Source organism: Capra hircus, chromosome 5 (genome assembly GCF_001704415.2).
Source record: "Capra hircus breed San Clemente chromosome 5, ASM170441v1, whole genome shotgun sequence".
NCBI lineage: Eukaryota > Metazoa > Chordata > Mammalia > Artiodactyla > Bovidae > Capra > Capra hircus.
This window is the reverse complement of record NC_030812.1, coordinates 46,787,284-46,810,258: the sequence shown is the minus strand read 5'-3', so window position 1 is coordinate 46,810,258 and position 22,975 is coordinate 46,787,284. Positions and strand designations below refer to the sequence as shown.

Below are 22,975 nucleotides of genomic sequence, written 5' to 3'. Positions count from 1 at the left end.
CCCTGAGCACACTATAAGAGGGGCATAAGCTTACTTATTCTCTGCTACTAAACTGTAAGGCCCTTGATGGCAGGGAGCAGGGACACATGTAACATCCCCCAGCTGAGCAAATAGCCTTACTCATGGCAGGTGCTCCAAAGTGCTGTCATTCCCAATCTATGGACGAGGAAAGTGAGGCACATAATGGTTAGGAGAAGTGCCTAAGACCAGCAGTTGGTAAGTGGTCCAGAGAGGATGTTGGTGAGTGGTCCAGCAAAGATGTGACCTCAGGCAGTCTGGCTGATTCCGAAGTTTGTGCTGTGCTTTGTTTTTTGTTTTCTTTCTTTTTAAACATTTTTGGCTGCACCCTGCAGCATGTGGGAGCTTAGCCCCCAGACCGGGCACTGAACCCATGCTCCCTGCATTGCAAGGCAGAGTCTTAACCAGTGGGCTGCTGGGGAAGTCCCCCACAACTCGTGCTCTTGATGACACTGAACCACCTCTCTCAGCAGTTCTCATGATCCCAGCCCCTTCTGAGCTTGTACGTGTGCTCATCTTTCATGTTTCCTTATTCTTCCCACCCCCACTGCAAGTTTAAAAACCATCTCCATGCTGCTTCCTCCCAGTCCTTGACTTTTCATTCTCTCTCCCATCTTCTCAGTTTGGGACCTGACCATTATATTGTATTGTTGTTGTTTAGTTGCTAAGTCATGTCCGACTCTCTTGTGACCCCATGGACTGTAGCCTGCCAGGCTCCTCTGTCTATGAGATTTCCCAGGTAAGAATACTGGGGTGGCTTGCCATTTCCTTCTCCAGGGGATCTTCCCGACCCAGGGATTGAACCTGTGTCTCTTGCATTGGCAGGCAGATTCTTTACCGCTGAGCAACCAGGGAAGCCTTATATTGTATAAATGATCCCAGTTGTTCAACATAGGAATGGTGTTTTGAGTGCTCATCCCCTTTAGCCACTCTTGACACCTCCTCGTCCTGAAAACTCCTTCCTTGGCTCTGATGACACCATATTGCTCTGACCTTTGTACCATTTTAACTGCTCACTTTCAGCCCTCTCCCGCCTTTACTTCATCCTATCCTTTAAATTTTGTTTTCCTTAGAGTTCTATCTTTAGTTCTCTTTCTTACTAGAAATCCACCCTAGGCAACTTTATCCAAATCCATGTGTTCAGTATTCCTAATCTTTAGTTTTGGCTCTAACATCTCTCTTAAGCAACAAATGCCAACTGTAAGCTGCCTTACAGACTGCTCCACCAGGATGCACAGAAAGCATTAAAGGCTCAGATCTGGTACAAACATCTTACCCTTACCCCCTGGTCTCCTTTCCTGTGATCCTCCCCTTCTTCACCCTACAGCAGTCCACCTGTGACATAATTGTATTGTCTTTCTGAATTATGAAATGTGTCATTCTGCTTAAGAAATTAATATACCTCCAGAATAAAGTCTTAAAAGCTTGGCATTCAATGCCCTTCACAATTCTGAGTCCAGTCTGCTTCTATAGCCTCAGCTTCCACAAAAGTAGGTATGTCTCTAATTTACAGACGTCAAATCATTTGTCCATCATTATTTACTCAACAAATAATGGAGTATCTATGAAAAATCAAAGTGTTCCATATTCTTAGAACAAGTCTAATTGTTATATTGCCATGGTAAAAAGATCATCAGAATTGGTTTTAAAACTGTCTAATGAATCAGTGTAAACTTGCTTTGGTGAACACGTGTCTAAAAGCCAACCATCAGAGCAGCCTCATGCTTTGAAAGTCAGCTATTTAGGGACAAACTCATTCCATTTGAATACATGTTCAAGACTGATGGCGACCCTTCTCCTGTTCCTGCAAAATGCTCTTCCTGAAAACTGGACGTAAGATCTAGGAATTTCCTTTCCTCAGTAAAACCAAACCTGATCATGATATTACTCCATTAAGTAAATATGGTTCAGCTTTTGGATTTTAGATGCTGTGTGAGATGAGCTATCAAACACTGCAAAATGGGAAATGGGAGAATAAGGTACCAGCATGGCAGTGCACCCCAGTTTTCTTGCCTGGAGGACCCCATGGACAGAGGAGCCTGGTGGGCTGTAGTCCACAGGGTTGCAGAGAGACTGACATGAAGCAACAGCACGCACACATGCCTATTCTCAAGTTTAGAATCTGCTGGGGAATGTATTCAGGGAAACATGCTGTTTCGGTAACTGGTAAATTCCACTAAGGGAAAAAGTGTCTATCCTCTCTAGGAGGGCCTCTGATCTGGTCTTGAGGCAAAGGAGGATGTGTGAGCACTGGTCAAATAGGACTTTAAAGAGTTAGATAAAATTTCATCTGAGGTCTTACCTGTAAGAGCCTATCGTAGGGCTTTAGGCCACCAAGATCTCCTGGCCCAGCTGGGCGAATATTTTTGACATAGACTCCTTTCTCCAGCAAGCCATCTGCTACACTGAATCCGAAGTCCTCCATGTCAGAGCCCTTGTACAGGGTCACCTGGAAGGTGAGAAAATGTGGGGGAGGGGGGCGGTATTTAGGTAGGTTGAGGACTTTTGCCTGTGAAACTTCTTGACGAACCATCTTTTCAAACTAATTTCAGTAACATAATAGATTTGTAACAGATTAGGCAGCTCCCCCCAGTCTTGGCTAGTGGTAAAGAATCCACCTGCCAATGCAGGAGACTTGGGTTCAATCCCTGGGTCAGGAAGGTCCCCAGAGGAGGAAATGGCAACCCACTCAATTGCCTGGAAAACCACATGGACAGAGGAGCCTGGCGGGCTATAGTCCATGGGGTCGCAAAGAAGCAGCCATGACTGAGCATAGCACACACACACACCAATCGTGAAGATTTTTCTATTCTTCAAGAACATCCTTGGAATTTCCAAAGTCCCACTCGGAACTGGAAAAGGAGGTGTTTGTGGTTTTTTTAACTTGCAATCATCAGGTGTATACAGGTGAGAATCTCCCAGGGGCATGTTCATGTCTCTGTTCCGGAGCAACCCCAGGTGTTGGGAGAAGCCAGAGTTAGCCCTTTGCAGCTGGATATTAGGACTAAGCCAAAGACCTTTCCTTCCTGCTCATCATGCCTGGTGCTGTGCTGGGTACAGTGCTCAGCATATTCTCTGCCTCTAAGCAAGAGCCAGGAAGCCCATCACTATATTTTCTCTGCTATATCAGTGCTTCAGTACTGTAGGAAAAAAATATTGTGAAAGGGAGAGAGGCCAAGATGGCAGAGTAGAAAGACCCCAAGCTCACTTCCTCTCATGAGCACACCAAAATCACACCTATCTGGGGAACAACCATCGATGAAAAAGACTAGAACCTACCAGGAAATACCTACAACTAAAGGCAAAGAAGGAACCAGAATGAGATGGGCGGGGGGGGTGGTAGGGTGGACTGGTGATATAATCAAATCCCATCCCCCCTGGGTGGGCAACCCACAAACTAGAATAATTATACTGCAGAGGTTCTACAGGAGTGAGTGTTCTGAACCCCATAGTCTGGCTCCCTAGCCCAAGGTTCAACATGAGAAAGATAAGCCCCAGAGCATTTGGCTTTGAAACCAAGTGGGGCTTAACTGCAGGAGCCCCACTGGATTGAGGGGAACATAGACTTCACTCTCATGCATACAAAAATCTCATGCACACCAAGGGTGCCCACAAAATCTCATGCATACCAAGACCCAGGACCAAAGCATCCGTTTGACAGAAGGCTAAGCCAGACCTGCCTGCTGGTCTTGGAAGGTTTCCTGGAGAGGCAGGAGCTTGGCTCACTCTGGGTACATAGACATGGATGGCAGACACACTGGGGAATATTCAGCCATGTGAACACTCCTGGTGGCTGCCGTACTGAGTCATTAGCACCAAGACCTGGCCTCACCCACAGGCTATGGGCTCCAGGGCTGGGACACGTGCATGCTTGGTCACTCAGTCATGGCCAGTTCTTTGCAACCTGATGGACTGTAGCAGCCAGGTTCCTCTCTCCATGGAGTTTTCCAGGCAAGAACTCTGAAGTGGGTTGCCGTTTCCTCCTCCAGATCTTCCCGATCCAGGGATTGAACCCATGTCTCCTGTGTCTTGCATTGGCAGGTGGATTCTTTACCACTAGTGCCACCTGGGAAGTCCCCAGACTGGGATGCTTCGGGGCAAACAATGACCTGGGCAGGGACACAGCCCTGCCCATTAGCAGGCAAGCTGCCTAACTTCTTAAGCCCCACAGCCACCTCTGGACTCACCCCAAGACAGGGCCCTTCCCACTGGACAGCCAAGACCCAGGTCCACTCACCAGTGGACAGGCTTATGCCTTTCTCTTCAGGAAGCCTGCACAAGCCTCCAGATCAGCCTTACCCACCAGGGGACAGACACTAGAAGCCTGAAAACTATGATCCCACAATGCAAGCTGGACCCTACCCTGGTGCCAGCTGAGCCCTGGCCCTGCCCACCAACAGGCAAATGCACCCTTCTGGATACCACGAACTTCATACCCAACTGTATTGGGAAACTCCCCACCCTCCCTCTGACCCCCTAAATCACTGATCTGAAATGAGCTCTGAGACCCCTGGGCCCTCCAGCCAGACTCTAGGAACCAGCTCTGCCTGCTAGTAGTCCAGCACTAACCCCAGTATCTGACTTCACCTGTCAGTAGGTGGGCAACAGCCCGAGTCTTTGGGATCCTGTGTCTGCCCACCAGTGAGCCAGCACCACCTCCAAGGCCTCCCAGGGTTGCACAACCAACCAACTGGTAACCTGGCCCGACTAAACAGTACTAGCAGTATCTGTATAGAGCAGGGCATGTCAACCAACCAAGCCTACTAGACTGCCTGCATAATCAGCCCACAAAGAAGGACCCTTGCAGCCCTCTTAGGGGAACCCCTAGAGCATTTAGCTTCAGTGATGAAAGGGGAGTACACAGCCAGGACACATAGGACGTCTCCTACAGAGGGCCACTTGTCCAAGGTTGAGAAATATAACTAATCTACAATAGACATAAAATGAGACAAAATGAGGTGGCAGAAGATTGTGTTCTAGATCAAGGAATAAAATTCCAGGAGAAGAACTAAATGAAGTGGAGAAAGATGATCTGAGAAAGAGTTCAGAGTAATGATCTTAAAGATGATCAAAGAACTTGGGAGCAGAATAGATGCAGAGTGAGAAGTTAGAAGTTTTAAATAAACAATTAGAGAATACAGAGAACCACCCAGCAGATGAAGTATACAATAACTAGAGTGAAAAATCCACCAGAAGGAATTAAGAACAGACATTTAAAGAACAGTTAACACCTATACTTCTGAAACTATTCCAAAAAATTACAGAGGAAGAAACAATTCCCAACACATTCTGTGAGGCCACCATCACCCTGATACCAAAACCAGGCAAAGATATCACACAAAAAAGAAAAATACAGGCAGATTTCACTGGTGAACAGAGATGCAAAAACTTGTCAACAAAATATTGGCAAACTCAATACACTAAAAGGATCATACACCATGATCAAGTGGGACTTGAAGGATTTTTCAGTATCCACAAATCAGTCAGTGTGACATATTACATTAACAGGATAAAAAGCATATGATTATCTCAGCAGGTGCAGAAAACACTTTTGATAAAAATTCAACATTCAAAGAAAAAAAACTTAGAAATAAAAATCAACATCCATTTATGATTTTAAAAGTCTTCAGAAAATGGGCATAGATGGACTCTACCTCAACATAATAAAAGCAATATATGACAAACCCATGGCTAACATCATATTCAATGGTGAAAAGCTAACAGCATTCCCTCTAAGAACAGGAACAAAACAAGAATGCCTACTCTTGCCACTTTTATTCAGCATAGTTCTGGAAGTCCTAGCAATCAGAGAAGAAAAACAGAGGGAATCCCAAACTCACTGTCTGCATGTAACATGATATTATACATAGAAAAATCCTAAAAGTGACATTAGAAAAGTACTAGAGCTCATCAATGACTTTGATAAAATTGCAGGATTCAAAATTAACATACAGAAATCTGTTTTATTTCTGTATACTAACAACTATACAGAAAGAGATATTAAGGAAACAATCCCATTTACCATCACATCAAAAAGGAATAAAATACCTAGGAATAAACTTACCCATGGAGGCAAAAAACCTGTACTCTGAAAACTACAAGACACTGCTCAGAGAAACTGAGGAGGACACAAATAGATGGAAAGTGGGCCATGTTCTTGGCTTGGAGGAATCAATACTGTGAAAATGACCACAGTACCCAAGGCAATCTGCCAATTTAATACGATTCCTATCGAATTACCAATGGCACTTTTCACAGAACCAGAAGAAAACAATTTAAATTTGTATGGAAACACAAAAGACCAAAAATAGTTAAAACAAGCTTGGGAGGAAAACACAGGCAAAACACTAACATAAATCACAGCAGGATCCTCTATGACCCACCTCCCAGAGTAATGGAAATAAAAGCAAACATAAACAAATGGGACCTAATTAAAAGCTTTTGCACAACGAAGGAAACTATAATCAAGGTGAAAAGACAGCCTTCAGAATGGGAGAAAATAATAGCAAATGAAGCAACTGACAAAGAATCTCAAAAATATACAAGCAGCTCATGTAGCTCAATTCCAGAAAAATAAATGACCCAATCAAAATATGGGTCAAAGAACTAAACAGACATTTTTCCAAAGAAGACATACAGATGGCTAACAAACACATGAAAAGATGGTCAACATCACTCATTATCAGAGAAATGCAAATCAAAACCACAGTGAGGTACCATCTCATGCCTGTCAGAATGGCTGCTATCCAAAAGTCTACAAGCAATAAATGCTGGAGAGGGTGTGGAGAAAAGGGAACCCTCTTACACTGTTGGTGGGAATGCAAACTAGTACAGCCACTATGGAGAACAGAGTGGAGATTCCTTAAAAAACTGGAAATAGAACTGCCATACAACCCAGCAATCCCACTGCTGGGCATACACACTGAGGAAACTAGAATTGAAAGAGACACGTGTACCCCAATGTTCATCACAGCACTGTTTACAATAGCCAGGACAGGGAAGCAACCTAGATGCCCATTGGCAGATGAATGGATAAGAAAGCTGTGGTACATATACATAATGGAATATTACCCAGCCATTAAAAAGAATGCATTTGAATCAGTTTTAATGAGGTGGATGAAACGAGCCTATTATACAGAGTGAAGTAAGTCAGAAAAACACCAGTACAGTATACTAAAGGATATATATGGAATTTAGAAAGATGGTAATGATGACCCTTATATGCAAGACAGCAAAAGAGACACAGATGTAAAGAACAGTCTTTTGGACTCTGTAGGAGAAGGCAAGGGTGGGATGATTTGAGAGGGTAGTGTTGAAACGTGTATATTATCATATGTGAAGCGGATCACCAGTCCAGGTTTGATGCATGAGACAGGGTGCTCAGGGGTGGTGCACAGGGATGACCCTTGGAGATGGGATGGGGAGGGAGGTGAGAGGGGGTTTCAGGATGGGGAACACATGTGCGCCCATGGCTGATTCATGTCGATGTATGGCAAAAATCACTACAATATTGTAAAGTAATTAGCCTCCAATTAAAATAAATAATTAAAAAAACAAGCTTGGGAAAGAAGAATGGAATTGGAAGAATCATGCTCCCTGGCTTCAGACTATACTATCAAAACAGTTTAGTACTGGCACAAAAACAGACAGATATATCAATGGAATGGGATAGAATGCCCCAAGATAAACCCATGCGCTTATGGTAATCTATGACAAAGGAGGCCAGAACAATGGAGAAAAGACCATCTCTTCAATAAGTTTGTGCTGGGAAAAGAATGAAATTAGAACGTTTTCTAACACCATATACAAAAACAAAATTAATTAAAGGCCTAAATGTAAGACTGGATACTATAAAACTCCTCAAGGAAAACAGGCAGAACATGCTTTGATATATAAATCACAGCAATATTTTTTTTTGATATGTCTCTTAGAGTAGAAACAAAAGCAAAAATAAACAAATAGAACATAATTAAACCTCAAAGCTTTTGCACAGCAAAGGAAACCATAAACAAAATGAGAAGAAAACCTACAGGAGAAAATATTCGCAAACAATGCAACCAACAAGAGATTAATTTCCAAAATATATAAACAGCTTATAGAGCGCAATATCAAAAAGAAACACCCCAATCAAAAACCAGGCAGAAAACCTAAACAGACATCTCTCCAAAGACAATATACAGATGGCCTACAGGCACATGAAAAGAAGTTCGATATTGCTTATTTTTAAGAAATGCAAATTGAAGCTACAATGAGGTATCGCCTCACACCAGTCAGAATGGCCATGATCAGAAAGTCTGCAAATAACAAAAGCTGGAAAACACTAGGGAGTTTCCTCAGAAAACTAAAGACAGAATTACCATATGATCCTGCAATCCTACTCCTGGGCATGTATCTGGACAAAGCTATAATTCGAAAAGATACACGCACCCCCGAGTTCACAGGAGCACTACAATGGCCAAGACATGGGAGCAATCTCAATGTCTGTTGAAAGATGAATGGATAAAGAAGTGGCACGTATATACAATGGAATATCACTCAGCCGTTAAAATGAATGAAATAATGCCATTTGTAGCAATATGGATGGACCTAGAGATGATCATATTAAGTAAGTCAGAAAAAAACAAATGCCATGTGATAGCACTTAATGTGGAATCCAGAAAAACTGAAAGAAATGAACTTATTTATGAAACAGATAAGACTCACAGACACAGAAAACAAACTTGTGGTCACCAAAGGGGAAGTCACTGTAAGAAGAGGCGATAAATTAGGAGTTTGGGATTAACAGATACATACTACTATATATAAAATAGCTCAACAACAAGGACCTATTTTATAGCACAGAAATTATATTCAGTATTTTATAGTAGCCTATAATGGAAAAGAATCCGAAAGAGAATATATATATACATATAACTGAATCACCTGGCTGTACACTTGAAACATGATAAGTGAACTACAGTTCAGTTTTTAAAGAAGTCTTAGAAGACCTAGAAGTACTCCTTTAAGGAACACCCGCCCCTGGGGCCCGGCTTGAGTAGCTCCCTCACTCCCTCTCTTGGGTTTGGTTTCGCAATTCCAGCCATTCACCCTTCTCAGCTATGGGCCTCAGCCTGTTCTCTCTGCATTAAGGCCAGTGCCACCAGCTAAAGTTTTCCCCAACCCCCAGGCCTCCTCCTGACCACCCACAAGAGATAGTCTGAGGTTCACACGTTCATCAAATGTGTACTGAGTCTTTCCATGTTCTGAGCACGGTTCCAAGTGCTGAGAAACAGCAGTGAGAGAGAGAGAGGGGAAGAGACAGAAGAGGTTGCCTTCCAGAGGGAAACGCATTCATGTGTCATGTCCACCGAGACCCACTGTGCTGGACACCAGCCAGTGTGCTCAGCAAGTCACACTCATTTAATAACATGACTGCTTTTTTCAGTAAGGTTTGCTGCACACCCTCTGCAACAACCAGTGCACATATCAAGCAATGATTGCGGTTTGCTTTTTAACTCTGATTATTTTAAAATGCCCTGGAAGAGGAAATAGCAACCCACTCCAGGCGTCTTGTCTGAAAAATTTCATGAACAGAACAGTCAGGTGGTCTACAGTCCATGGGATTGCAAAGAATTTGGCACACCTGAGCGACTGAGCACATTTTAAAATGTATATTTCTTTTAACACACATCATACCCGAAATACATTCTTGCAAAGGAATAAAACAGTTTAGAGGTATATAGGGCAAAATGTGAAGATTAATACTCTCCAAGCAGGAGAGTATTATTATTCTAAACCCAGTTATTTCACTTCAGAGAAGTATGGAATGCTGAAGGAAATACAAAGTGGTCATTTGTGGATTTTCATGTCACTGGGCAGAGAACTAATATATCAAGCTGGCGGGGTCAAGTCTAATCACAGGCAGCCTTGGTGGTTTCTGCCGTGTTGGAGGTGAGGAAATTCAAGCTCGCCCACAGTTACAGAGGTACTGAATAGTGGGGGCACCTCTGTCTGACTCCAGTCACCCAACTATTATATTCTAATGCCACTCAAGTGCCTCATTTCATAGATTCTAAGATGTAGTTTTTTTTTTTCTTCATGTTTTCAGTTCCCTGAAATCAGGCCGTGTTTTATAGGCAGGGGTATATTCAGTTCAGTTCAGTTGCTCAGTCGTGTCCGACTCTTTGCGACCCCATGAATCGCAGCACACCCTACGAAATAGGGTATAGCAACATCTCACCCCACCTGCCTATTTCCCACAATACACTAGAAGGGAAGGGGCCAGAATTTTGTTACATCTTTGCTTTATGAGAAAAAAAAAAAAACCAGCCCTGTCTTGCCAGTTAGAGGGTGATTGGTCCTAAACAGACGCATCGCCATCTCTCAAGACTGGTGTGAAGCTGCAGTGTCTTGAACCCCACTCTGAACTGACATCTGCCAAGTTCTGAGCACACTGAAATTTGCTCTCTGTGGTACTTCACACACCAGAGGGGCTAGTACATGTTCTGAAAAGGAAATGAGGGGACTAATACTACTTCATTCAACATTGTGTTTCTTACCCATCTTGCAGGATTGTTAGGGTCAAGTCAGATATCATCACTGGTAAACTCATGATGGCTGTGCTTTATTGCTGTATCTTTTTTTCACTGCTATATCCTCAGTCCTTCAAATAGTACCTAGCACACCATAAGGTTCACCTGGCCCTTACGATGTGCTAGATGGGTAAGAAACACAATTTTAAATGAAGCAGTGTATGTGAAGTTTTAAGACCTGAAATAACCTGACATATGTGGAAAGATCACTTTCGTGGCACTCACTCACACAATCAGAAAGTCCTACCTGACTACAGAAGAGGTGCGCGAGTGTGTTAGCAAAATCCAGTCCCCACGTTTGACATGTACCTTCATGATGCATGCGTGCTCAGTTGCCAAGTCATGTCCTGATTCTTGTGACCCCGTGGACTGTAGCCCATGAGGCTCCTCTGTCTGTGGGATTACCCAGGCAGGAATACAGGAGAGGGTCAGATGATCCATGGGGAGAGAATGAATCCATGAATGAGAATATCCATGAGTGAAAGAATGATTCATGAATGAGAGAACATCCCCTCACCCAAAGCGAAAGTCATCAGGAGGGGAGATATGGGAGATGTCCACTTCCCAAGTTCCTTGAGGGGGGCAAGGATCCTTGGTTTATTCACTGATATATCCCAAACGCCTTAAATGGTACCTGCTACATTGTAGAGCTAGTATTTTGTTGAATAGATGAAGTGACTGGTTCTGACATACCAATGTGGTTGAGTTTGGAAACTAGTCAGAACTGGCCATGATGTGCTGTGTGTGTGAACGGAGAGGGATTTAATTCTGAGGGTCAGGCCACACCCTGCCTCTGTGGCCCCAGGGCCATGCTGGAAATGAGCAAAGGCAAAAAGCTGCAGGGTGGCCGGGACTGGGCAGGACAAAGCTCCACAGTGACATCATGTGACCTATGACATTGGAGCCAGGTCTGTCTGCCCTCCCTTTGAGCAGAGGAAGCCCCAGTCTTGTACAGGGAGTAGGGTGGGATGTGTGTGCTAAGTCACTTCAGTCGTGTCTGACTCTCTGCACCCTCATGGCCCGTAGCCCACCAGGCTCCTCTGACCACGGGATTCTCCAGGCAAGAATACTGGAGTGGGTTGCCATGCCCTCCTCCAGGGGATCTTCCCCATCCAGCGACTGAACCTCCATCTCTGACGTCTCCTGCATTGGTAGGTGGGTTCTTTACTATGAGCACCATCAGGGAAGCTCCAGGGTGGGATGTAGGGTTCTCCAACTTGAGATGCAGGATTTCTTGCTAATAAAGCTGTGGGACTTGTGTGAGTAGATTGAAAAGCAAACCAGATGCTACTTTTTCTACCAAGTTTGTGGAACAGATCATATGGTTTGTACAAGAAAGGCAAAATGAATGCCAATTCTTTCCTTTCATTTTTAAAATAGAGAATTAGTGGACTAAATATTTCCAGTGGTGTCCCAAGGAGGTTTTTTCCAGTGGGGAGGGGAGTGACCTTTTAAAAGTACATTATCAATATGAATCTATGGGTCTTTTTATATGTAACGTGTTACAATCAGCTGCAACATTCTTTTGCAAGCTCAAGTTTCCTCATTTTTGGCCAAGTGGAGTCCTTCATGTGGATGTCGTGTTGATATCATGATATGACCCACTTGCTCTGATAACTTCTCTGCTTTCTGGCATAAGATATCACAGACTAATAGAAGCAACAGTTAGAACACCAGACATGGAACAACAGGCTGGTTCCAAACTGAAAAAGGAGTACATCAAGGCTGTATATTGTCATCCTGCTTATTTAACTTATATGCAGAGTACCTCATGCAAAATGCTGGCTGGCTGAACCACAAGCTGGTATCAAGATTGACCATAAAGAAACCTGAGTGCCGAAGAATTGATGCTTTTGAACTATGTTGTTGGAGAAGACTCTTGAGAGTCCCTTGGACTGCAAGGAGGTCAAACCAGTCAATCCTTAAAGAAATAAGTCCTGAATATTCATTGGAAGGACTGATGCTGAACCTGAAACTCCACTACTTTGGCCACGTTTTATGAAGAACTGACTCAATGGAAAAGACCCTGATGCTGGGAAAGATTGAGACCATGAAGAGAAGGGGACGACAGAGGATGAGATGGTTGGATGGCATCACTGACTCAATGGACATGGAGTCCGCTGAGTTTGAGCAAGCTCCGGGAGTTGGTGATGGAAGCCTGGCATGCTGCAGTCTATGGGGTCACAAAGAGCCAGGCACGACTGTGCAATGAACTGAACTGATCATAGACTCAAGCTTCCTGGTGGCTCAGCAATAAAGAATCCACCTGCAATGCAGGAGATGGGGGTTCAGTCCCTTTGTAGGGAAGATCCCCTGGAGGAGGGCATGGCAACCCACTCCGGTATTCCTTCCTGGAGAATCCCATGGACAGAAGAGCCTGGTAGGCTACAGTCCAGAGGATCGCCAAGAGTCAGACACGACTGAAGCAACCGAACACACACGCACCTCATAGACTCGCCATGGATATTTCCTGCCTCGAAACACTTCAGGTTTATTTCTAGGCCCTTTCATCTTCATGTTCTTTCATCGAAGGTAGGAAGGGGAGGAGTAGGGGGAGATGGGTGCGAAGGAGGAGGGGGTGGAGGTGACAAACAGCTAACATGCTTGGTGACCGTCTGTTACTCTTGGGACTGGTTTACTAGTGTATGAAGTGTCTCTACCCAAGGCCCCAGCTTTTGCACCGCTCTTTGGCTCTGTCTCTGGGATCTCTCGTCCTTCTGCTCCCTTTCCACGCTTGTTCCGAGTCATGGTCTCTCCACTGACAAGCCGCTCACCCATGAGGGATGGTGGCGCATCATAGTTATCTCTGTTGCATTAGTAATTAAGTATAGGCTTGGAGAGCAGTCCTGTGGACCCTCTGGCTGGTTGCTAAGTGGGCTGGCGTTTTCTCTGCAAGCCTAGCCACGCTCTTCAGTCATATCTGACTATGAGAGTCACAAAGCCTATGTTTGCAATGGACATCAGGAAGCCCACTTCAGTCTTAGCTCTGAGACATGTTTCTCAACACAGTGAACTGGAATCCCTGCAAGGGGGAAACATTTGTTGCAGACCTAGAATAACAGTAAAGTTCTTCATTGCTCAACTGGCCTGTGATTCTCGGGTGTCTGCTCCACAGTATGGAACCCAGAAGGGGCAAAAGCGTAAGTGTCACTAAACACTGCCAACACCAGGCAGTGGGGATACACTAACCGCAACAGTAGAGATGGATGTCGACTAGTGCCAGGTTAGCAGATTAGCTCATTAACTGTAAAGTCACAGTTGCTGGCTAAGAGGCTTGGCTCTCCTGCACCTTAGACTTGATGTATCTCTATGGCACACTCCTCAGGATGAGAGACTAATATATGGTTTAAATATGAAAGTAATCTGTTTCTCTAGAAGGATTTCCTAAGGTTAGAGGAGACTGAATTTTAATAGCCAGTTCTATGATTCTCTTAGAAGTAGCAAACAACAAAATGAAGCTTTAAAATGATACAGACGTAAGACTCCAGGAATCAATAATTCACAGAAATAGGACACACAGCTGGCTGGTCTCAAAATCACCTGCAATAAATTGTGCCATATGGCTGCTGCTCTCCTTCTTAGCGGCAGACGGGTAGCGGTTACTTCTGATGTATTTCCTGTCCAAAAATAATTCTAAGGATTGCAAGGTTTAAGTTGCATTTCCCGCCCCCCACAGATGAACCCCTTAACCAGGCACTTTCCGATATATGATTGCTTTGATCTCCCAGCAACTCTGTGTGGCAGAAGCATGCCTTTCCCTTTAACGAGGACACTGACCTTTGAACTTGACGAATGGACTTGTCCAGGTGGAATACAATAAGCCTGAGGATTTCAGTATTAGAGTATCTGACCTCATCTGCTGTGTTCCTTCCACTGAATCATGATTTTTTTTTTTTCTTGACACATACTCTCCTAGCTGGTCAGGCAGTCCTTATCCATTTCCAACTGCCCAACAAACTAAAGATGAATCGTTTATCATGTCTGCTGTATTTCTTCTCATCAGAGCTCTTCTGTGGTTTTCCCCCAGCATCTGTGCAAACTGTTCCCAGCTGCGCTAGCTCTTCACGCTCCAGCTCTTTGTGCTCCACCCTCACCCAGGAAAATCAAGATTTTTCTTGTAAGGTCTCTATTCTGTGCCAGGCTACCTTGGGGGAATCTGGATTATGAACACAATGCTAGATTTTTCTGTTCCAAAAGGGCCAACGAGCCTCTTGAAACAACACTCTGGGTAAGGATACAGTTCTACAAAACTCACTTCAATTTTAACCACTTGTCAATACATGCTGCAACTGCCTCTAACCCTCCTGAGAACGGAAGCTTTAACAGGAGGTGCAGGACTTCACCATAATTCAAGTTGAGCTTTCATTGGTATTTCTAAGCAAGTTCATTCGCAGGTCTGAATAATGTCCTCGAGGCAAAGATCAGAAACTTAATGCTTGTGTTTTCAGTTTTGAGTCCCATGAAAAGCCTTGGCAGCAGAGCCAGGTCTCTGCACTTGGATTTTAAGGGCAAGTGTGTCTAGTGTCTTGGCCACATCATGGTGAGTGATAGCCACCCCAGAAGCAGTTCCTATGCCCTGGCAGCCTCCCTGTGACTCAGCCCTTTGCTTGATGGCCTTTAAGGACCAAACCAACACCTACTTCAGAGACGGTTCCAGTTTTCCCACAAACCACCGGGTACTTGGGTTTATTCTTCCAGACACCACTGGGGTAAGCCCTGTTCCTTTAAATTTGACAATTCAAGGCATGAATTGACTTTGAGGACAATCCTATAGTACCAGTGGGGCTGGAAGAAAATAATAAAGTATGGATTTTCTAGTTAGTTACCATCAGCTCTGCCCCGGGCCTTCCCACTTGCCCAGCCAGCACCAAGTCAGCCCAGCTTGACCAAAGACCGTTCCTGCATGTCAACTCAGGACGGCCTGCTGGCCTCCCCACACCTGCCCCTGCTCTCTGGCTCCTGCGCCCTCTCTGGCTTGGCTCCCCGCTAGCTCTCGACTCAAGCTCCCAGTTCTCAGTTCCACCAGCAGCTCACCGACCTCCATAACCTACAGACGCATGTGGGCAAAATGTCGTTGCATATGTTGAGGGCAGGGAGTTCCCCACACCACCAAACAACTCTGCAACATTAGATGGCTGTCCTACAGTTCAACTCAATTCTGAAATTATCCACACAGAGACCGTGTCAGATCCCACAGGTTAAGGGTTCCATCCTACAACATTACCCGACCCCTACTCCACCATTTCAGACAATGGTCTTCAGACCCAGGTCATCACTCATACCTTTGCCCAACCGGCTGTATCTCAGAGGTTCCAGCAGCCTCCTCCTTGGGGTTGAGTAACCTACCAGAGTGGCTCACAGAACTTACCAGATCACCAGTTTATTACAAAATGGTATAATTCAGGAACGCCAGATGGAAGAGATACTTTGGGGGCAGGTTTTGTGGAAAGGTTGTAGAACCTCTATGTTCTCTTCAGGCTCTGATTGCAACCCTCCCCAACCCCATCCCTACATCCCATGTGCTCACCAACCTGGACACTCCTGGAGACCCATCCTTTTGGGGCTTTACAGAGGCTTCACTACACAGAAATGACTGTTTAAGCCATTGGCCATTGGTGACTGATTTCACCTGCAAACTCTCTCCCTGGAGGTCAGTGGTGGGACTGAAACCTCCAAACCTCTAATCACAGGGCTGGCTCCACTGGCAAAACCCCCACCCTTAAGTGCATCTAAAAAGCCTCACTTCAGTAGCTCAGTCATGTCCCACTCTTTGACACCCCATGGACTGCAGCACACCAGGCCTCCCTGTCCATCACCAACTTCCAGAGTTTACTCATACTTATGTCCATTGAGTCGGTAACGCCATTCAACCATCTCATCCTCTGTTGTCCTCTTCTCCTTCTGCCTTCAGTCTTTTCCAGAGTCAGGGTATTTTCCAATGAGTCAGTTCTTCACATCAGGTGGCCAAAGTATTGGAGTTTCAGCTTCAGTGTCAGTGCTTCCAATGAATATTCAGGACTGATTTCCTTTAGGATGGACTGGTTGGATTCCCTTGCAGTCCAAGGGACCCTCAAGAGTCTTCTCCAACACCATGGTTCAAAAGCATCAATTATTTGGCGCTCAGCTTTCTTTATAGTCCAACTCTCAGCAGTGGCCACAGGACTGGAAAAGGTCAGTTTTCACTCCAATCCCAAAAAAGTCAATGCCAAAGAATGCTCAAACTACCGCACAATTGCACTCATCTCACACACTAGTAAAAGAATGCTCAAAATTCTCCAAGCCACGCTTCAGCAATACGTAAACTGTGAACTTCCAGATGTTCAAGCTGGTTTTAGAAAAGGCAGAGGAACCAGAGATCAAATTGCCAACATCCGCTGGATCATCGAAAAAGCAAGAGAGTTCCAGAAAAACATCTATTTCTGCTTTATTGACTATGCCAAAGCCTTTGACTGTATGGATCACAATAAACTGTGGAAAATTCTGAAAGAGATGGGAATACCAGACCACCTGACCTGCCTCTTGAGAAACCTGTATGCAGGTCAGGAAGCAACAGTTAGAACTGAACATGGAACAACAGACTGGTTCCAAATAGGAAAAGGAGTACGTCAAGGATGTATATTGTCAACTTGCTTACTTAAGTTATATGCAGAATACATCATGAGAAACTCTGGGCTGGAAGAAGCATAGGCTGGAATCAAGATTGCTGGGAGAAATATCAATAACCTCAGATATGCAGATGACACCACCCTTATGGCAGAAAGTGAAAAAAGAACTAGAGCCTCTTGATGAAGGTGAAAGAGGAGAATGAAAAAGTTGGCTTAAAATTCCACATTTAGAAAACTAAGATCATGGCATCTAGTCCCATCATTTCATGGCAAATAGATGGGGCAACAGTGGAAACGGTGGCTGACTTTGTTTTTGGGGGCTCCAAAATCACTGCAGATGGTGACTGCAGCCATGAAATTAAAAGACACTTACTCCTTGGAAGGAAAATTATGACCAACCTCAGTTCAGTTCCGTCACTCAATCATGTCCGACTCTTTGTGACCCCATGAATCGCAGCACACCAGGCCTCCCTGTCTATCACCAACTCCCGGAGTTCACTCAAACTCACGTCCAACGAGTCAGTGATGCCATCCAGCCATCTCATCCTTTGTTGTCCCCTTCTCTTCCTGCCCCCAATCCCTCCCAGCATCAGAGTCTTTTCCAATGAGTCAACTCTTCGCATGAGGTGGCCAAAGTACTGGAGTTTCAGCTTTAGCATCAATTCTTCCAAAGAAATCCCAGGGCTGATCTCCTTTAGAATGGACTGGTTGGACTCCTTGCAGTCCAAGGGACTCTCAAGAGTCTTCTCCAACACCACAGTTCAAAAGCATCAATTTTTCGGCGCTCAGCCTTCTTCACAGTCCAACTCTCACATCCATACACGGCTACTGGAAAAACCATATCCTTGACTAGACGGACCTTAGTCGGCAAAGTAATATCTCTGCTTTTGTTAGCAAAGATCCATTTAGTCAAGGCTATTGTTTTTCCAGTGGTCATGTATGGATGTGAGAGTTGGACTATAAAGAAAGCTGAGTGCTGATGCTTTTGAACCATGGTGTTGGAAGAGACTCTTGAGGGTCCCTTGGACTGCAAGGAGATCCAACCAGTCCATCCTAAAGGAGACCAGTCCTGGGTGTTCACTGGAAGGACTGATGTTGAAGCTGAAACTCCAATACTTTGGCCACCTCATGCGAAGAGCTGACTCATTTGAAAAGACCCTGATGCTGGGAAAAATTGAGGGCAGGAGGAGAAGGGGACGACAGAGGATGAGATGATTGGATGGCATTACCGACTCAATGGACATGAATTTGGGTAAACTCTGGAAGTTGGTGATGGACAGGGAAGCCTGGCATGCTGCGGTTCATGGGGTCGCAAAGAGTCGGACATGACTGAGCGACTGAACTGAACTGAACTCACATCCATACATGACTCCTGGAAAAACCATAGCTCCGACTAGATGGACCTTTGTTGGCCAAGTTACCACCTACCAAACTTTCACTGCGCTGAGCACTAACAGTGCTGGTTTAATTTCCTCATTCCAAGCAATGCTGTGGTATGGCACTACACAGGTCCTCAAATAAGAATGAACTCCGTGCTTTATCTAAGGGGAAGAAAGAGAGCAGCTCTAGGCTAAACCACTATCAATGTGATCCTCACTGCTCAATAGACATGCAATGGAGCAGATGGATGTTGGAGGAAGAGCTTCAGCAGGCTTCTTTCCAAGGGCCTGGAGAGAAACACAGTGACCCTCAGGGAGTCACCTTATTTGTAAGTGAACATTCCATAGATAACAGAATACAGTCTATTAATAAATGCATTTGATCACAAAAGAGACAAGCAAAGCCATCAGAAGAAGAAGAATGATCCCCAAGCCAGGGCTAGACTTAAGGGAAGTTATTTCTGAAGAGGGATGGTGGTGGGTCCTTGACAGAAATGAGAGATCAAAGGCTGGGAAATCAGGCACACTGCAATACTGCCTAACAAGCCTGCCTAAGGGTCATCTGAGTCTAAGGTACTGCATCTCTGTTTGACTTAGCATTTCTATGGCTCAGAGCTCAGCCTCTGTAAAGGGGATGGCAACTTGAAGAGAAGTGATAGGATGCAAATAGAGTTCTGTCCCCTAGAAGAGAGAAGTTCAAAGGCTTTGCTTTTATTTCACTGTAAGTCATTGAGCAGCTTTCATTTTAACTAGGAAATCTTATTCTGACATTCTTTTTCTCCTCCTCCTTGGACTGATAAATATATATTATTTTCTTTATCTTCCCTTTGAACAAATGTTTTTATCCTGCTGTCATTCCTCATTAATGAGCTAAAAAACTTTTCTTTTTTCCCCCAAGAGCCAATCATTTGTATATAATTTTGTTTTTTACATTTTTGAGAAGTATGTCTTAGAATTAGACAAGGGAACCTGATGGAAACAATCCATTTTAAGGGCTGGATGGCATTGCTCACATAAAATGTACAACCTAAATTCCAACCCTTATTCTACAATTCCACATTGATTGTCAGCTGCCCCTGGTTTTACAGGGAGAGAATATGCTTGTCACACTGACATAATACACGTCCACTTCTCTTTGTAAAGAGCATGTTATTCCAGTGGACAGCTCCATCTGTGGAGGCTCTAAGACGGCTGCCTGAACCATCTTTAAGGCTAGGATTCTGAGGAGCTCTCATTTCCTGGGTTTCTGTCACTGCAGAGTTGAGGTAAGACTGAAAGTGACTTCACCTGGGAAATGCTATTTGTGAACTCTCTCGTGATAATGAGTGATCCAGCCCCTTTCTTGGTAAGGGAGCAAACTGAGGTTCAGAAAAGTGACGTGACTCATGACTGGCAGGTTGTGGCCAAACCTTGGCCTGACAGTTCATTTAATCTTAAGTACCAACTGTAAATATTTGGTGAAGAGTCACATTCAAAATAAGATATGTATTTCCATTTCATATTTCCTCCTAGGGTTCAGCTTGTTCCTGACTTGAGAATATTGAAAAAGACGTGGGTACTAAACACCCAAAATGACACTACTTCCAAGAAGTAAAACAACTCTATCATATAGAGAAGAACAAAAGTACACTCTCAAAACACGCCAATATATTGGAATTGCAAAGTGAACTTGGCTGGGAGAAAAGCTGATGGTAGCAAATGCAGCTATAAGAATAAAGGGGTTCCTTGTGAGTGACTCAAATGTTCAAGAGTCGAGCCATCCGCAGCTATAAATAGATTCTGGAAAATAATTTTAAAAAACTTTCGGTAAAAAACAAAACAGTTGCGTACAATAAAGGAATACAATCTTATTGAAAACCACAAACGATAGGACAAAAGGAAATGATTTTTTTTTAAAGTTCAAATGCTCTGAATGTGAATCTACAGAAAAAAGATTTTTTTTGCCTTAAAATATGCAAAGAGAAGTGAAGCTAGAATTTATCTCAGAAATATATTAAGCAGACACTAAAGAATATTTAAGCTTCAGAAGGAAAAGAGGGGTTTATCAATGAACTGCAGCTAAGATCACAAGCTCCTTATCAGCAAAGAGAAAAAAAAATCTATGATAAGCTATAATAGTGATACAAAGCAGAATTAATTTTAAAGATAAAATTTAGAAGCTCCAGGGTTAACAATGCAAACTCATTTCCTCTTTGCTCAGCCACTCAGCTGTTGCCTTCGATCTCCCTGACACAAAATAACCACCTCCTGCTAGCAAAACCTAGGTGCAAAAGAATCCACTAAGAGGTTGCTAAAATGTTGATTTTTTGCCTCAACTCCCAGAAAATGCTGACCAGGTAAGTCTGGGTTGGGCTTAGGAACCCACATTTTAACAGGCACCCCATGTGATGATGGTAAATGTCATCAGAGGCTCACATGCCAAACTATTCTCTAAGGCTAGAGTCTCTAAACTTGTAGTTACTATCCATTAATAAGTCTTAAAATCAGCTCAATATGACAGCATTTGAAAAGAAACAAAACAAAATATCAGTGTATATTGTGCAGTCAATTTTTGGATTCATTTATTCAATACCTATTAGGGTGGCCAAAAAGTTTGTTGAATTTTTACATAAGATCTTACAGAAAAACCCAAGTGAACTTTTTGGCCAAACCAATATGTAAGTGTGAGTGTATGTGTATACTGAGTTGTGAGGCAAGATGTATTTTGGATAACATCTCAGCCAAAAAAGTCTGAGAGACACCAGCATCACTTCCCTGTGACGCCCTCACTGTCCCTCCCCCACAATCTAAGCACCAGATCATCACTCCAGCTCCAATATCTTCCTCCAACCACAGGGCCAAAAGGGGAAGTGAGGCTTTGTTCTATGTTTATTCTCAAGTGTCAGGAAGCATAACTAGTCTCTGGGGTTCAGGAATGAAGGACTTGTTAGGATATGGAAGACCCTTGGACGCAGTAGATGTGTGAAATTTAAAAAAATGTAGCCTCTCACCTGAGCTCAGCATTTTCAGAAGGTCTGAAGTAAGAAAAGGGATTGGCAAGGAGGACTGGGTGGAAAATGAGGGGCAGATAATAGTTGAAACTCAAGAAATCGGAAGATTAAGCCCACACTTTATTCTTTTTGTATGAGGATTATGCTAGTAACCCATCATCAGGAGGTGGTGTGGCTTTTGTGTTTTGTTTGTTCTCCCCAGGAATGGGGGTGGATACTGGCCCATTCATTCCTATCCTCTTGATGCAGCTTCTAGTGACAGTAAGAGTCTGAAGGTACCGGCTTGGGCACAGACAGAGCCACAGCTTGTTCCCATGGAGACAGCTTTCACCAAGTGGCACACAGCCCCGAGAAAGATGGCAACTGGAAAATAACACCACATGTTTTCAGAACGGGGTGCTATTGACCCTGCCCAGCCTCTTTACTCTGGTCTCTGCAGCCCCTTAGAAATTTCTCCACTAGGTCAGTGGAGAAAAGTCCACCCAAGGGGCTCAATGAGAATCAGCCTTCATTCCGCTCGGCAAGCCATGCATGCGGTCTGACTTCGGGTTATTTTCAACTTGAGGAAGGGATGCTTTTCCCTTTCTCTGGCCCCATCTCCACACCAGCCCCCAGAGAGTGCCTCTTCCTACTTCTACGAAGGTTTGGTCCAGGCTAATAGCACCCTGGGCTTCCCTGCTGGCTCAGAGGTAAAGACTCTGCCTATCAGTGTAGGAGACACAGGTTCGATTCCTGGGTCGGGAAGATCCCCTGGAGAAGGAAATGGCAATGGACTCCAGTATTCTTGCCTGGGGAAATCCCATGGACAGAGGAGCCTGGCAGGCTACAGTCCAAGCACTCCAGTGGGAAGATAATTCAATTCAATCAACAAGGCACTTGCTTTTTCATGGTGTCAGGTAATCTTCACTCAAAGGGTGCCCACAATCGAGACACAAATACAATTACCAGTCTCTGCTCTGAGTAAAGTGACTCTTCTAATCACCACTTCTCCTTTCAAGTGTTTTGAAACTGGAGTGTGGGTTTAGCAGCAAGCGTGAATGGAGTGCCAGGGTAACCGAATTCACACACACGCGCATGCGCACGCACACACACACACACACACACACACACACACACACACAAGGTACCTGAGATGTGAGCAGCCACCACTCCCGCAATTCCATACCGTCAGGCTGCAGGCTCCTCTGCTACAGTCTCACTTCACAAGCTCATTTCGGGTGTCTTATACTGCCCAGGACACCGTCTACTTCTGAGCACCTTATTTCGTTGGCACCAATTTGGAAGAAGAGTGAAGCCACATGGGAAACGCACTTAGTGCCACGATAGAGGGAAATGACTAAAGTGAAGGAAAAAAGCAGCAGCCCAGTCGCTAGGCCAAGTGGGTCTAGCACAGTCTGTGATCTGTAGTCTCT

The 22,975-nt window shown here is 44.3% G+C and overlaps 1 protein-coding gene across 2 annotated transcripts in view; it reads right to left on the bottom strand.

Moving 5' to 3' along the window:
- The window catches only part of GRIP1 (glutamate receptor interacting protein 1), a 316,084-nt gene that overhangs the window by 1,876 nt on the left and 291,233 nt on the right, over nt 1-22,975 (bottom strand). For both annotated transcript variants that reach the window (XM_005680211.3, XM_005680212.3), the window contains one exon: nt 2,321-2,467. In XM_005680211.3, coding sequence (XP_005680268.1) covers nt 2,321-2,467 — 147 coding nt within the window. The remainder of the gene's footprint in view (nt 1-2,320; nt 2,468-22,975) is intronic.